General features: G+C 46.4%; 1 protein-coding gene across 1 annotated transcript in view; it reads right to left on the bottom strand.

Annotated features, from left to right (window-relative positions):
- The window catches only part of vps26a (VPS26, retromer complex component A), a 52639-nt gene extending 51072 nt beyond the window's left edge, over window positions 1-1567 (bottom strand). Inside the window, exon 1 of the mRNA XM_078565815.1 lies at window positions 1502-1567. Within this exon, the coding sequence (XP_078421941.1) occupies window positions 1502-1504 (3 nt within the window). The 5' untranslated portion in view covers window positions 1505-1567. The remainder of the gene's footprint in view (window positions 1-1501) is intronic.
- Between the last annotated feature and the right edge of the window lie 15696 nt (window positions 1568-17263).

The raw sequence follows: 17263 nt of genomic DNA, 5'->3' as shown, positions 1-17263 counted from the left end.
CACCGGGACCGGTATTGGGAACCGCACGGGGACTGGGATTGGGACCAGGACTGGGAACCGCACGGGGACTGGGATTGGGACCAGGACTGGGAACCACATGGGGACCGGGATTGGGACCAGGACTCGCGCCGGGACCAGGACTCGGACCGGGATTGGGACCAGGACTGGCGCCGGGACCGGGATTGGGACCAGGACTGGCGCCGGGATTGGGACCAGGACTGGCGCCGGGATTGGGACCAGGACTGGCGCCGGGATTGGGACCAGGACTGGCGCCGGGACCGGGACCAGGACTGGCGCCGGGACCGGGACCAGGACTGGCGCCGGGACCGGGACTGGCGCCGGGACCGGGATTGGGACCGGGACCGGGATTGGGACCGGGATTGGGACCGGGACTGGCGCCGGGACCGGGATTGGGACCGGGACTGGCGCCGGGACCGGGATTGGGACCGGGACTGGCGCCGGGGCCGGGATTGGGACCGGAACTGGGACCGGGACTGGCGCCGGGACCGGGATTGGGACCGGGACTGGCGCCGGGACCGGGATTGGGACCGGGACTCGCGCCGGGCCCGGGATTGGGACCGGGACTCGCGCCGGGACCGGGATGGGGACCGGGACTCGCGCCGGGACCGGGATTGGGACCGGGACTGGCGCCGGGACCGGGATTGGGACCGGGACTGGCGCCGGGACCGGGATTGGGACCAGGACTGGCGCCGGGACCGGGACTGGCGCCGGGACCGGGATTGGGACCGGGACTGGCGCCGGGACCGGGATTGGGACCGGGACTGGCGCCGGGACCGGGATTGGGACCGGGACTGGCGCCGGGACCGGGATTGGGACCGGGACTGGCGCCGGGGCCGGGATTGGGACCAGAACTGGGACCGGGACTGGCGCCGGGACCGGGATTGGGACCGGGACTGGCGCCGGGACCGGGATTGGGACCGGGACTGGCGCCGGGACCGGGATTGGGACCGGGACTCGCGCCGGGCCCGGGATTGGGACCGGCGCCGGGACCGGGATTGGGACCGGGACTGGCGCCGAGACCGGGATTGGGACCGGGACTCGCGCCGGGCCCGGGATTGGGACCGGGACTCGCGCCGGGACCGGGATTGGGACCGGGACTGGCGCCGGGGCCGGGATTGGGACCAGAACTGGGACCGGGACTCGCGCCGGGCCCGGGATTGGGACCGGGACTGGCGCCGGGACCGGGATTGGGACCGGGACTGGCGCCGGGACCGGGATTGGGACCGGGACTGGCGCCGGGACCGGGATTGGGACCGGGACTCGCGCCGGGCCCGGGATTGGGACCGGGACTCGCGCCGGGACCGGGATTGGGACCGGGACTCGCGCCGGGACCGGGACCCGCACCGGGACTGGCGCCGGGACCGGGATTGAGACCGGGACCCGCACCGGGACTCGCCCCCAATCCGGGTGTGAGCCGGAGGAGCGGCCTCCCCCCGGCTCTCTCTCTCTCTGTGTGTATTTATTTCTTTCTCACACTCACCATTTCTCCGTCTCTCTCTACACTCGGCCTCTGGTACTCACGTGACCCAATTAAAGGGACAGGCTCTGTCACATGACTGGCTCTTAAAGGGACGGAGCACCATTAACCCGACCCTTCGGAGAGAGGCTGACCTCCAGGCGGCTCTTCCGTTGCTTTTTAAAACCATCGACCGACTTCAGTAATTTGTGAGGTTGGAATCCCAAACTCTTCTTTCGGTTTATAAATAGAGAAAGGGCGGTAGGGGGAGGTGCTGCTGATTAGGGGGTTTACACAGAGAGGCCGGGGCATAGCTGAGGTATTGAAGCTGACTTGACCAAGGAAGAACATGCTGCACAAATCATGGTGAAAGGCGAGGGAGTTGAGGTACAACAATAGCTAAAAATTAATCAAGAGGGGCTATTAGATAGCCTGGATGTGAAGCTGAGAAGTCACCAGGTTCAGCTGAGATGCATCCAAGGATGGTGAGTGAAGTTATCTGTGGAGATTGGCCCTAATTTTCCAATCCTTAGATACAGAACTGGAGAATCGCCAAAGTAACACCTTGTTCAAGAAAGGGTATATGGCAGAAACACTGAACAAATATTTTGTGTCTGTCAGTAGATGACACAAGTTGAAGAGCAGAAATAGAGGGTAGCCTAGGTGCTAAAAAGAATGAGGGAATTAATATCGGCAGAGAAAAAGTATTGGAGAAACTTAAGAGACAAAAATATGACAAATCCCCAGGACCTGGCTTAAGATCCTTGGCTTCTAAAAGAGATAGCTGCAGAGTTAGTAGACACTGTGGTTATGATTTTCCAAAATACTCTTCCTCAGGGACAGTCCCAGCACATTGGAAGGTAGCAAATGTGACACCGCTAATCAAGAAAGGAGGGAGTCAAAAAGCGGGGGCCTGTAGGCTAGTTAGCCTGACATCAGTCATATGAACATACGAATTAGGAGCAGGACAAGGCCACTCGGCCCTTTGAGCCTGCTCCGCCATTCAATAAGATCATGGCTGATTTAAATGTAACCTCAACCCCACATTCCTGCTTACCCCGATAACATTTCACCCCCTTATTAATCAAGAATCCATCTAGTTCTGCCTTAAAAAGACCATAAGACATAGGAGCAGAAATTAGGCCAATCGGCCCATCGAGTCAGCTCCGCCATTCAATCATGGCTGATAAGTTTCTCAACACCATTCTCCCGCCTTCTACCCGTAACCTTTGATCCCCTTACCAATCAAGAACCTATCTATCTCAGCCTTAAATACACTCAATGACCTGGCCTCCACAGCCTTCTGTGGCAATGAATTCCATAGATTCACCACTCTCTGGCTAAAGAAGTTTCTCCTCATCTCTGTTCTAAAAGGTCTTCCCTTTACTCTGAGGCTGTGCCCTTGGGTCCTAGTCTCTCCTACTAATGGAAACATCTTCCCCACGTTGTATTCCATCTGCCACTTCTTTGCCCATTCTCCTAACCTGTCCAAATCCTTCTGCAGCCTCCCTGCCTCCTCAAAAAGATTCAAAGACTCTGCTTCCACTGCCTTTTGAGGAAGAGAGTTCCAAAGACTCACAACCCTCTGAGAGAAAAAAATTTCTCCTCATCTCTGTCTTAAATGAGTGATCCTTTATTTTTAAACAGTGACACCAAGTTCTAGATTCTCCCACAAGAGGAAACATCCTCTCCACGTCCACCCCGTCAAGACACCTCAGGATCTGAAAGGTTGCAATTAAGTCGCCTCTTACTCTTCTAAATTCCAGCAAGCCTAACTTGTCCAGCCTTTCCTCATAAAACAACCTGTCCATTCCTGGTATTAGTCTGGTAAACCTTCTCTGAACTGCTCCTAATTCATTTACATCTTTCTTTAAAAAAAAGGAGAGCTGGACATAATACTCCATATGTGGTCTTACCAATTCCCTGTACAACTGAAGCATAGCCTCCCTACTTTTGCATTCAATTCCCCTCTCAATGAATGTTAACATTCTATTAGCTTTCCTAGTTACCTGCTGTACCTGCATATCAACCTTTTGTGATTCATGTACTAGGACACCCAGATCCCTCTAAATCTCAGAGCTCTGCAATCTCTCACTGTTTAGATAATATGCTTCTTTTTTATTCTTTCTGCCAAAACGAACAATTTCACATTTGCCCACTTTATACCCCATTTGCTAGATCCTTGCCCACTCACTTAACATATCTATGTCACTTTGTACATCCTCTTCACAATTTACTTTCCTACCTATCTTTGTGTCATCAGCAAATTAAGCAACCATTCCTTCAGTCCCTTCATCCAAGTCACTTATATAAATTGTAAAAATGTTGAGGCCCCAGCACTGATCCCTGTGGTACACTACTCATTGCATCCTGCCAAGCAGAAAAAGACCCAGTTTTGCCAACTCTCTGTTCCCTGTTAGCTAACTAATCTCCTATCCATGCCAATATCTTACAGCCTACACCATGAGCTTTTATTTTCCACAATAACCTTTGATGTGGCACTTTATCAAATGCCTTCTGCAAATCTAAGTACAGTATATCCACCAGTTCCTTTTTATCCACAGCACATCTGACTCCTTCAAAGAACTCCAATAAATTGGTTAAACATGATTTCTCTTTCACAAAACCATGTTGACTCTGCCTGATTGCCTTGAATTTTTTTAAGTGCCCTGCTATAACATCTTTAATAATAGCTTCTAACATTTTCCCTGTGACAGATGTTAGACTAAGTTAGACTAGTTTCCTGCTTTTTGTCTCCCTCCCCTTTTTGAATAAAGAAGTTACATTTGCTATTTTCCAATCTAATGGAACCTCCCCCAAATCTTGGGAATTTTGGAAAATTAAAACCAATGCATCAACTATCTCACTAGCCACTTCTTTCAAGACCACCCGGACCTGGGGATTTGTCAGTCCGCAGCCCCGACAATTTGCTCAATACCACTTCCCTGGTAATTGTAATTTTCCTGAGTTCCTCCCTCCCTTCCATTTCCTGATTTACAGCTATTTCTGGGATGTCACTTGCGTCCTCTGTAGTAAAGATGGAAGCAAAATACCTGTTCAATTCATCCGCCATCTCCCTACTTTCCATTATCAATTCCCCAGATGCACTCTCTATAGGACCAACGCTAACTTTGTTAATTCTTTTCTTATTTAAATATCTGTAGAATCTATTCCTATCCATCTTTATATTACTAGCTAGCTTTCGCTCATAATTTAATTTTTCCCTCCTTATTAATCTTTTCGCCATCCTTTGCTGTTCTTTATATTCTTTCCAATCTTCTGACCTGCCACCCGTCTTTGCACAATTATGTGCTTTTTCTTTAAGTTTGATGCTGTCTTTAACCTTTTTAGTTAACCATGAATGGTGTATCCTGTGTATTCTGAAATATCTCTTTAAATGTCTGCCACTGAACTTCTATTGACACACCGCTTAACCTTATTTATTGACTCTGCTTTCATGCCCTCATAATTGCTCTTATTTAAGTTTAAAATACTAGTTTTGGATGCACTCATTTCTCCCTCAAAATGAATGTAAAATTCAATCATATTATGATCGCTGCTACTATGAGGCTATCAATAACTCCTCTCGTTGCTTAATACCAGGACTAGTATAGCCAGCTCTCTGGTTGACTCCAGAACATGCTGTTCTAAGAAACTATCCCGAAAACATTCTACGAACTCCTCACCTATGTTACCTTTGCCCACCTGATTTTACCAGTCTAAATGTAGATTAAAATCCCCCACGATTATTGCTGTATCTTTCTGGCAAGCTCCCATTATCTCTTCTCTTATACTACCTCCTACTGTGTAGTTACAATTAGGGGGCCTGAACACCACTCCCAGAAGTGACTTCTTGCGTTTATCATTCCTCATCTCAACCCAAACCACTTCTACATCCTGGTTTCCTGAACTTAGGTCATCCCTCTCTATTGAGCTAATATCATTATTATTTAACAGAGCCTCCCCTCCTCCTTTTTCTAGCTTCCTTTCCATTCTAAATGTCACGTACCCCTCAGTATTCAGGTCCCATTCTATGTCATCCTGTAGCATGTCTTTGTACTGGCTATCAGATCGTACTTACTTCTATTTGCGCTATCAGTTCATCTGTTTTGTTTCGAATGCCACGTGCGTTTAGATAAAGAGTCTTAGGTTTTGTCCTTTTATTATTTTTGTAGTGTCTAGCCTTATCTGCTGATTTACTCTTAGATTTGTACTCTCTGTCCCTTCCTGTCACAGTCTGTTTATAATTTCCCTTATTAATACCTTTCTCTCTTGCCTTGTCTCCACTCTTTGATTTACTACATCTTCCCAAATTTGATCCCTTGATCCCAATATTCAGTTTAAAACCCTCTCTACCTTCCTAGTTGGGTAGCTCTTAAGGACATCAGCCCCAGCACAGTTCAGGTGTGCACCATCCCAACAGTACAGGTCCCATTTTCCCTACTACTGGTGCCAATGTCCCATGAACCGGAACCCACTTCTCCCACACTAGTCTTTGAGCCACACATCCATTTCTCTAATCTTATTTGTCCCTTGCCAATTTGCATGTGGCTGAGATAATAATCCAGAAATTATTACCTTTGAGGTTCTGCTTCTTACTTTGGTGTCTAGCTCCTCATTCTGACTATGCAGAGCCTCCTTCCTCATCCTACCTATGTCATTGGTACCTACATGGACCACGACCACTAGATGCTCCTCCTCCCACCCCAAGTTCCTCTCCAGCCCTGAGCAGATGTCCTGAACCCTGGCACCAGGTAGGCAACAAAGCTGTCTGGACTCTCGTTCTTTGCTGCAGAGAACAGTGTCAATCCCCCTTATTATACTGTCCCTACTACCACTACATTTGTTTTTGCTTCCCACATTTAGATGGCTTCCTGCACCACAGTGCCTTGGTCAGTTTGCACATCCACCCTGCAGCCCCCACTCTCATCCAAACAAGCTGAGAGAACCTCATACCTGTTGGACAATTGCAGAGGTTCACACTCCTGCCCTCTTGGTCCCCTTACTTGGCTTAATTGCAGTCACACCCTCCTGTCCCTGGCCACTGACCAAATCAGAAGACCCTATCCTAAGTGGCGTGACTGCCTCCTGGTACAAAGCATCCAGGTAACTTTCCGCCTCCCTGGTATGTCGCAGAGTCTGCAGCTCAGCCTCCACCTCAATGACTCTGAGCCGAAGTTCCTCAAGCTGCAAACAGATGTGTTTGCCCTGGATCACAATGTTATCCAGGAGTCCCCACATGCTGCAACCATGACACATCACCTGCCCTGCCACCCATAATGTGTTTTAAATAATAACTTAATTATATTAATCACTTATTTATTTCATTTTCTTATATATTTTATTAACTTTTCCACCAAATTATGTACTATTCTAAACCTTAGGGACAGAATAGAACCTGCCAATTTACCAGATACTTGCCAAACAGCTAGCTCCTTTCCCTGTAGTAGAGCAAAAACCAATTTCTATGGGGTGAGAAAGATAGAAAGAGGAAACGAAGAACTCCTTCCCTCCACCTTCACCAAACTCCCCTCTCACCAAACTCCAAGTTTTCACCCAGTCAGTCGGCTTCACTCTGTTTGCCATTCATCGGGAAAGTGCTGGAATCTATTATTAAGGAAACATTAACAATGCACTTAGAAAAGCATAGTATAACTAGAACAAGTCTACACGGTTTAACAAACAGGAATACCCTGTTTTACACTTATTAGAGTTTTTTGAGGATGTGACTAGGAGGGTACTTAAAGAGGAACCAGTAGCTGTATTATATCTGGACTTCCAAAAGACTTTCAGTAAGGTGTCACACAGAAGGTTAATAGGCCTTTAAAATAAGGGCTGATGGAGTTGGGGGTAATACATTAGCATGGATAGAGGATTGATTAAGAGACAGAAAGCAAAAAGTAAGCATAAATGGGACATTTTCAAGTTAGCAGGCAGTGAATAGTGAAGGCCGCAACAATCAGTGCTGGCACCTCCACTATTAACAATCCAGATTAATGACTTAGGTGAAAAGACAGAGTGGAGTGTATCTAAGTTTGCTGATAATACCAAACTAGGTGGGAAGGTAAGCTGTGAGGAGGACACAGAGGCTGCAAAGAGATATAGACAGGTTAAGTGAGGGGGCAACAAGATGGCAGATGGAGTATAATGTGGGAAAGTGTGAAGTTATTCACTTCGGTCATAAGAATAAAGAAGCAGAAATTATTGAAGGGTGTGAAACTTGTAAATATTGATGTTCAGGGAGACTTTGTTGTGATCGAGTTTCTTAGGCGGTTTGTTTACTCCAGTGTGTGACATCAATATTGTTCTTAATGATGTAGACACCAGGAAAACAGCAGAGATTAAAAGTGAAGATGGCAAAATAGAGAAACATTTTCTGTTTTATGATGGTGAATCTGTAACAGGGAAGGTAAGGATTTACTAATGAGTGCATTTGTCCTGGTCATTTCTTCCACCAACCCTCTTTTGAAAAGGCAGGATTTGAGGGATTCAAACGCTGAGCTCTTTACATGGAGATTAACTGGAAAGAAGCATCTGAAAACACAAAATTACTATTGGAAAATGGTCACCATCTTTTCCTCATTGTTTGTATGTACATGGGTGATTCTGCATTTACTATCCACCCCTCATTACTCTGAGATGGTGGTGGTGGTGGTGGTGGGTCTTATCCTGAGCCTTTACCATCTGGGCAGCAATGGTGTTCTCTCTCAGTATTGTTTGGGGCAGTTTATGAATGATGCTGAACTGCAGTGAGAACTGAGGATGCAGAAAGGGATTGGCATTGTTTATGTGGGTATTGTCCATTCTCACCACCTAGAGATCACTATACTGGCCAGTGCTCTGAGCCAATCAGTGAATCAGAAGGAATTGATGATGCTAGGTGTAGATGTTAATGTTGTTAATGATGTAACAGTGACACCAGTAGTCATATGACTGAGAGGCTCCAAGAGAGCTAGAGGCAGGATAAACTGTCTCCTGAATACCATCTGCTTGCCCTGAGGCCTTTGTAAATAGCTCTTATAAATAGTTTGAAGTTAAACCACACTGACTATCTCAAGTATGTCATAGGGCACAAAGCCTCATCAAGGTTCGATAAGACCAGAAAATGGTAATAGTGAAGCCTCACTAACACTCAGCAACAACATTGAAACATGGTGGCAGCACTGGAGGCCACACTCTTGCAAACTACCGCCACAGATCGGCATCCCATGAATGATGACCGGTGAATGAAGAAAATTGACTTTGCAGTGAAAAAGATCAGACCCAAAAAGTACAGCGGTGAGGGGACAGTGAGAGACACAGTGTTGATGGCCACAAAACAGCCACTACCCTTTCCACAACCTTCCCAATACACAGACAGTGATGGGAGCTCTGGAATAGCCAGCTCAAAAGCTTTCGGTTTACAAGGGAGCATCAGGTCTATACACTTTTATATTCGGCGGGAGCCATAGCTGATGATATCCTCACACATCAAGGCATTGAGGAAGGCTCGGCATCATGCGACAAAGTTATAGAGGCCTTTGAGAAATATTTCAGCTCCAAAAAGAATTTGGTTACAGAAAGAGAAGAATTCAATCGGAGAACAAAAGGCCAGGGGAGTCTATTGATTCCTTCATTAATGATTTATATCGTTTGGCAAGTACCTATGGTTACAGAGCCTTAAAACACAATTTGATCAGAGACCACCTTGTAGTCGGCATCCTCAATGACACACTGTCCAATTTGCTACAGTCCAAAGATGATCTAACCCTAGAGAAGGGCGAACAGATCTCCAGACAGGTTGCATGCAACACCAAAATAAGGATGTAATTTGGGGTGATGTCGAGGCTTGGAGGTGGGGTGGTTGGGGGGGTGGGGGGGGTGGGGGGCCGGGGGGCGGTGAGGTCAATCCAGCACATCCGGTCCAAGATCGGGAGTCCCACCCACCAAAAAGCCCACGAGAAAGCCTGCCAATCCATTGAAACCCTTCCATCTATGTTCAAATGTTCCATATGCGGCATGAACAGACACCACTGCCGTGAAGACTGCCCAGCAGGGGGAGCTGAATGCTTTCTCTGTGACAGGACTGGTCATTTTAAAGAGTTTTGCAAATCAAAAACAGCATTCAAGGGAAGAAAGCTAGAATATTTCCCAGCCATTTGGAGGTCTAAGAGATAGGAGATATACCTTTCCAACTTGATGATTTCCTAGGAGAGATCAAAGAAGCCGATAAACATTTCTAGTCTGTGAAGTTGGAAGTTCAAGGCTGCAGAATGGAGTTTAAACTTGACACTGGATCAGGAGTCTCTATCTTATTGGACAGATTGGACTGGCTTCCAAGGGGGCTTAAAGAAGTCAAAATCCAACCATATGATTTAAAGCTGCAAGGGCCTGGAGGCACTGCTCTCCAGGTGAAGGGGCAGTTCACCACCAGCCTTTGCCATGAAGAAAAAAAAATTATGAAACCCTCTCTATTTTGCAGAACCAGCCAATTTCTCTGCTCAGCTGGTCAGGGAGTTTAAGACTTGGTTTTATCCAGAAGGTTGATGAGGTCTCAATACAGGAAAGTGAGGTGACATTCAAGGAGGAATTTCCAAAGATGTTTGAAGGACCAGCAGACTTCGATTCATCAGCAGCATGTGAAGTTCATCCATTATGTCGTGAGTCGCTCTTTGTTGTGGAAACACCATCCAGTGGCCCACAGAAAGAGATTGCAGATCTCTTGACTCTTTTCACAGACAGGCTAGAAGGCACGGAAATCGAAGACACTGAAAAAGACAGTGACCATCTACCAGAGGAGTTTCTAGACCTTGGCTGGCTCTTTCCTGACAAAGTTCTTGTGAAGAAGGGCATTGCAAAAATAGGTGCTGCATTGGAAGATGAGGTCCTAGATCTCGTCACACTCTGATTCAATTGCAATGCAGATGAAATCCCTGTTGTCTTTTTTTGAGGAACCATAGCTATTTGGTGAAGAAGGTGCTGAAGAGCTGAATTTGTCCATTTGCCTCACTGAACCGACCAATGAGATGAATCGTAAATTGCTGGCTGACCACAGTCAGCCGCCCAGGGAGAAAGAAATGCTTGATTACAAGTTGGATGAAATTACTAAAGGAAATATTGAGTCTACTAGTTTGTACGACAGTAAGTTGCAGCCCACACTTGGAGCAGAATTTCTAGTCCACCTGTGGTGGGTTTAATGGTGGGCGGTGGAGGAGGGGGTGGCAACGATGCTATGGGAGCTTAAAAGTTAGTTTCCTGCCGGTGTAAAATGACGGGTCACCATTCCCGCCAGAAACCGGTGTGAAACCGTTTTGTATCCCGTTAATGGGATGCAGATGAAGGCATGACTGGAATTATCCCCCGCTGTCCAATTCTCTGCACCACCAGTGGGATATCACACCGGTTCAGAACACGTCCAGACTAATGTAATGTGGACATGTTGGGACTCACCTGGAGAAGGCTGGGGAGCCTGCGGAGATCGGGATGGAGGCCCCCAGTGACCGGCCCATGGAGCACCAAGTGCAGCAGTGGGTGTGTGGAGCATCAACCACATGAATCTTCTCACTGCAGGAGATTCCAGCAGGTGGATCTTTTCACTACAGGAGGTTCCAGGAGGTGGATCTTGTCCCTACAGGAGATTCCAGGAGGTGGATCTTGTCACTGCAGGAGATTCCATGAGGTGGATCTTCTCACTGCAGGAGATTCCAACAGGTGGATCTTCTCACTGCAGGAAGGAGCCCTAGAGAGGGGCAGGGGAGGTTTGGGGTAGGAGGGAAAAGAGATAGATACTGCAGGGGTCTAGGAATGGGTGACCTGGTATGGAGCGGGAGGGTGGGAAGGGCTGTGGTGGAGTGCGGGCTTGAGGGGCCGTGTGTGCAGGTGTGAATGGGAAGTGGGGTATGTGCAGGTTTTAACAGGCATGGGGAGGGATGTGCGTTTATGAACAGGCATGGGGCGATTTGCAGGTGTGAACGGGCATGGGGGGAAGAGGGAAGGGAGTTCAGAGAGAGGGGTCCATGGTGTCAACTGATGAATCCTTGGGAGGCATACTGAGGGAAGTGTCGTTAGGAAGGAATGGTGAGGGTTAAAGGGGGCAGTGGGTGTCGGTAGGGTGGGAGGGTGAGTGTTCAGTGATGTAGGTGAAGGGGCGCTGAGGGTTGTCAGAGAGGATACGGAAGTAAGTGTGGATTCGGGATAGGCAGGATGCGGGTGGGCGCATGTCCATTGACGTCCATTGTAACGGAAGTGGGCTTCTCGGGAAGGTAGGGAATGTGGACATTCACCTGTACGGGCCAGATGGTGATGAGGTGGGTTGAAGGATACGTGTGGGAAGGTTAAATATTATACCTGGATGGGAGGTGGGGGTGGGGAGTGGGGGGGGGAATGGTTATGGGGGGAAGGTGTGGGACACAGGGGAAGGGGTAAAGGTATTTGACTGCACATCGAAGGTAACACGAGCTATGGCTGCTTGCAACTAAGTAGAGCCTTGTGGTGGAGATCTCGAGATACTGCATGGGAGTTGGGTCATCAGGGGTGGGTGGAGTTACAGGTCATCTCAGCTGGATAACTGAAGGGGAAACCCAGCATGTAGTACTTAAAATGCTAGGGTCTTGGGGCTGATGAGCGTGTGAAGGGCAAAGGCTCAGTGTGCACGGGAGACTTCTTGCATGTGGCTCGCAAGGGCCCTGGCAAAGACCTTTGTCTCCCTGCACATGTGTGATTCTGGGGACACAGCCCCAGCCTGGGATATCCCTCTGAAGATCAGAGTGGGGGGGCCACATGAAACACAAGTAAACCACATCAGACCTGATTAAAGTGCAAGTGTGCTCTAATTACAAAAGTGTCACAACATTAACAATCATAGTGCACCCCGTGTAACCACATGTGAAATCAAAACTTCTTAATCTTCCTCTAGGTGCTGCCCCCTGACATCTGCAGCAGGGGTGGAGGCAGCCTGCTGACCGGTTTATCCTGTTGTCTCCGATGACCTTGGTGACCGTCTTCTGGAAGCTCGAGGCCGGGAAAGCCCCAGTTTATTTTGGCTGTCCTGCTGTGGGGCAGCTGCTCCTTCTGCGGTCACAGAGGACGAGGCTGAAGGGGTGACAGACAAGGAGGGATACTGAAGTGCCGGACACCCTCAGAGAATCCTGAGTGGAGGTCCTGGGGCATCCAACAGCCGCTCCTCCTCCCTTTGGGTGCCTAAGGGTCTCTCCCGACTCCTTGAGGGAAAGGGCAACTGGAGGGAGGTCAAGGTCCCCGGACCCCTCTCGCGTAGCCACTGGCTATAGTGATGGAGTGCAGGCCTGTGTGAATCTCCAGCAGAAACTGGGAGTTCAGCTGGACCAGGTTCTCCATGGCGTCCGCCACCCTCCCCATAGAGACCTCGATGTTGCACATGTCGACACTTCATCACCTGGTGGGCAGACAGACTCCTCCATTTCACATGCCACTCTGTTGAGGGCGTCTGACACCTCTGCCTGATTTTCCCCCACCTCTCACAGCTTCCCCAGAATCTCGTGCAAGGCCCATCCCAGAGGCTGGTAATCCGACCTGGACATCGCAGATTCCTCTTCCCCAGCAGTCCTCGCCTTCCACGTACTGTGCCTCAGATACTCAGTCATGCCCAAAGTGAGGAATCACCAACCTTTGGCTGTCTTCTTGGATCTTCTTGTTTCTCGCAAGCCTATTTTTCTTTAAGTCTGTATCCTGCAGCTTTCTCCCTTTAAGCTTGGAGCTTTCCTCTGCTCCTCACTCTTAACTGCATTTAGTAAGACCTTTTCCAGATTCCTGTTCTTTTCCTTTCACTAGAAGGTCTTCTTGGGACTTTCTTTTCTTTCCACTCTCTGGTTTCTGGTCCCTTCTCCTGTTCTGATGGAAAAGCTGCTTTCTGCAGTTCCCTCTCCTGTCCAGCTCCTCCTGGCTCCTGTTTCAACTGAACTGAACCTACTTTTCTCTGTATCTGTGGGTCCCTCTCTCTGGACCCCTGTTGCGAGTCAGCAGCAGTTTTTTTTACCTTGTGTTTTTTTTTAACTTCCCTTCAAGAGTCATAAAACCTCATTAGAATGCAGGCACCTTTTAAAGTGAAACAAAAATCTCAAGTTCCCCCCCTTCTTAACACACCAATACAGAAACATAGATTAAACTTAAACTTAAAGCTAAAACTCATTCCTAACACCCACAAATACAAATATAATCAACTTAAAAACTATCTCTAGTTCCTAACGCCTCTTTCCTTGAAAGAAAGAAAGCTTCACAACAGTGAAGGTTTCTTCACAATGGCCTTACATCCGCCACACACAAACTTAACATCATAAATATCTAACAAAATAGCTTATTACATATCAGACAAATAAACTTTTCATCTCTATTCACAACTATATGTGTTCTATTGTACAATTACACAAATGTACCTAAACAAAGCCAATAAATGCAACAAGATTAGCAGAATTTATACATTATAGCATTATCATAACTCAACTCATATGTTTCTTTTTCCTCTTATTCCCACTCTTTAACTCAGCAAAGAATGTTTCATTTAAGCCCACAGCCTAATCATCCTTTTCCTTAACTGTAGGCGTAATTCCATCCTCAAGCTCATTTTCCAAACTCAAATGTGGTAAATTCTCATTTCGATTTAGCACAGCCAAAAAGGCATTTTTATGAGTTAACATCTCATTTCTTCTCTAGTCAAAATCTCTTTTAGCCGTTTCAAGCATGTTGCTAAGATGCTTTTTATGTTCACACAAAAGGGTTTCATTCTCCTGCTTGGTTTGATCTTTGAACTTTTTATGATATTGTTGTTTCTTCCAATCCCATTTTGAACATGTATTTTCCACTTCTTTTTGAGCATTGTCAATCACTTACTTCCTCTGGAGTTTCACAGTTCGTTTTAGCCCTTCAATTCTTATACATAATCCACAAACTTGCAAACTGTCCACTTGCCTGGATTCCAGCTTTTGTATTTTGTGTATTAGCACCAGCAAGCACTTGTAAAACAGTGTCTCTGGTCATTGACCTGGAAGAGTCATTTTGCACTTTCAGTCCTTTTTGTTGACAATTCTTACGTTCCAATTCTGCAGGCGCTTTATTTGTTTCTGTCCTGCACATTACTGAAGTTGATACATCAGCAATGTTTGGATCAACAAATACTTGGATCAGTTCTTTTGCTCTACTGGACCACAATTCAGCAAGAAATTTTTATTCACAGGAACAACTTTGGAACTGTGACATTCCAAACCGCACATCTTCTCTTTCATTTTCTCCAGATTTAATCGAGATTCAAGAACCTCATTACTCTTTTCCTAAAGAAATTTTAACAGTTCATTCATTTTGGTTTTTAATTCTGCATTCAATCAATTATCCTGATTTGTCAACAATTCCTTTTGTTGTTCAGGGCATTTTCCCTGATATTTCATAGATTACTGATGCTTGAAGTTCATCAAGTTTTAACTGAAGTTCGACCTTTGTTAAATTTGCTTCTACAAGTTTATCATTTAGACATTTCAAGTCCTCAGTCACGTGTTCTACTTTCTGTGACTGATTCTCAAAATTGCTTTTACCAATTCCCGTTTTTCATTAGCAAACTCCTCTTTTACTCAGGAAAGTTGGTTTTCTACATTAATCAGGTTTTCCTTCAATTGCTTGTTATCAGCAATAAGTGTTTCATTTTTGGCCACAGTAATTTTCTGAAGTTTGTTAAGATCAGTATGATCAACCCCCTGCTGCAATACAGTCATCGGCACTTTACTGTCTCCACTAGCCAAATCATTACCCAGAATAAAATCTAGCCCTTCAGTAGGTGACCTAGGAATAATTCCCACCGTAACAATTCCATTTATAAAGTGACTTTGTAAGTTGATTTTACACAAAGAAACAGGTTCATAAATTCCATTAATACCCCTTATTAATACTTTTTCTTTCATAAAACTATCCGGAATGCAAATTGTATCATCAGCCACCATCAATGATTGATCTGCCACAGTATCTCTCAAAATTTCGATCTGTTTACTTATTTTGTTTGCGGAGTAAGGGAACACCTCTCCCTTCGAGACAAACATCCAGAACCTCGAATAGCCTGACTTCCTTTACCAGTAATCAAAGAAGAATTCTCTGGACTATCCTGAACCATATCCCCCTTTCCTGTAGGTTCTGAGGGAACAAGTTTCACCTGTACTACTGCTAAAGTTTTAACAACCATTTCCTTTTCTGATCCAAACTTTCCTGAGGATTCCTTAGGCATTCCTACAATGGCAATAGGTCTCCCATTTAGTTTCCAGCAATCTGCCCGAACATGTCCCATGGAAACACTTAGGCCTTCGAATGTAACTTCCACCCTCAGCACCTTTCTGGTCTGAGGAGGAATTTCCTGGGAATTCCCAGTTGTCCCTTCACTTCCCTGGCTATTTGCCTTCCTTTCACCTTCCCAGCTTCTATCTTTCTCGGGTTTATGGAGATGACAGAAAAAGTGTTTGGATCTATGTACCAGTTCATAATTGTCAGCCATCTCTGAAGCCTGTCTAGCCGTTTTTACCCTCTGGTCTTCAACATGGATTCTAACTAGAGGAGGAAGTGAATCTTTAAATTCTTCCAGGACAAGTATCTCCCTAAGAGCTTCAAAGGTTATGTCTAACTTTAATGCCCATATCCAACGGTCAAAATTACTTTGCTTTACTCTCTCATATTCAGTATAGGTCTGCCCAGACTATTCCCTTATGTTCTGAAATTTCTGCCTGTATACCTCAGGGACCAACTCATATGCACTAATAATAACATTTTTTACTGAATCATAATCCCCAGAAACCTCTTCTGACAGCAATACCTCATGAGCTCTACTTACCAACCTAAGCTGTAAAAGCAATATCCAGATTTTTTTTGGCCACTTCATTTGCATAGCCACCTTTTCAAATGAAATAAAGAATGCCTTTACATCCCTTTCCTCAAACTTTGGAAGAGCTTGCACAATTTTAAATATCTCCACACTGAGCTCTGGTTTGGCAGTTGTTTCATCCCCAATAATACTTTCCCTAGAGGCAAGGCCAGCTTTTTGTTTTCATTCCAGCAGTCTATGCCGGTAGCCCCTTTCTCCCCTTTCTCTCGCTCTCTGGCCTTATCTCGCTCTGCCTTTCTGCTTGCTCCCTTTGAAATGCTCTCTCTTTTCCATTTTCCTCTTGTTCCCTTGCCTTTTCCTGCATTCGAAATTCTAATTCCAACTTCTTCTGTTCTGGCTGAAGCTGTGCCCATGTAAGCTTGTCTATTTCTGATTCTACAGCTTCCTCTGGTTCTTTCACTTCAATTTTCAACTTTCTGGCCACTAATCTTCAAAGCTCTGCTTTCTTAGCTCTAGCTCTAACTTCTAGCTGTAACCCTTCCACCACACTCACCAACCCAGCGATGGTTAATATCATTAAAGAATCATAATTTAACTCAGGCTGTTTCAAAAACTCACTTGCACCAAAGGTAGCCATTTTAAATTCCAACTCGCAGAATATACCTCACAGCAACTCCAATTCCTATGCCCAGTACTCCTGTACCACCACATACTCGTTTTTTTAAGGATTCACAGATCCCACCAATGTTCAAGGCTTTCTAATCCAACAAGAGACTCCACTTTACATGATAATCCCAATGAGCCCCGGCTTTGTTTTGATCCCAGCTGATGTTACTACCGAACAAGTCATATCTCAGGGTGGAACCCGACTTGATAGACCCTAGCTTTTAGTTTTTGTTTAGAAATGCGGAGGGCAGCAACTGAACAGAGTTACAGGAGTCAGCTGATGAGGTTTTAACAAAATAATAAAACATTTATTA

Source organism: Cetorhinus maximus, chromosome 20 (genome assembly GCF_964194155.1).
Source record: "Cetorhinus maximus chromosome 20, sCetMax3.hap1.1, whole genome shotgun sequence".
NCBI classification, from domain to species: Eukaryota; Metazoa; Chordata; class Chondrichthyes; order Lamniformes; family Cetorhinidae; genus Cetorhinus; species Cetorhinus maximus.
Note: the sequence above shows the minus strand (reverse complement) of the source record. Positions and strands in the feature narration are given on the sequence as shown.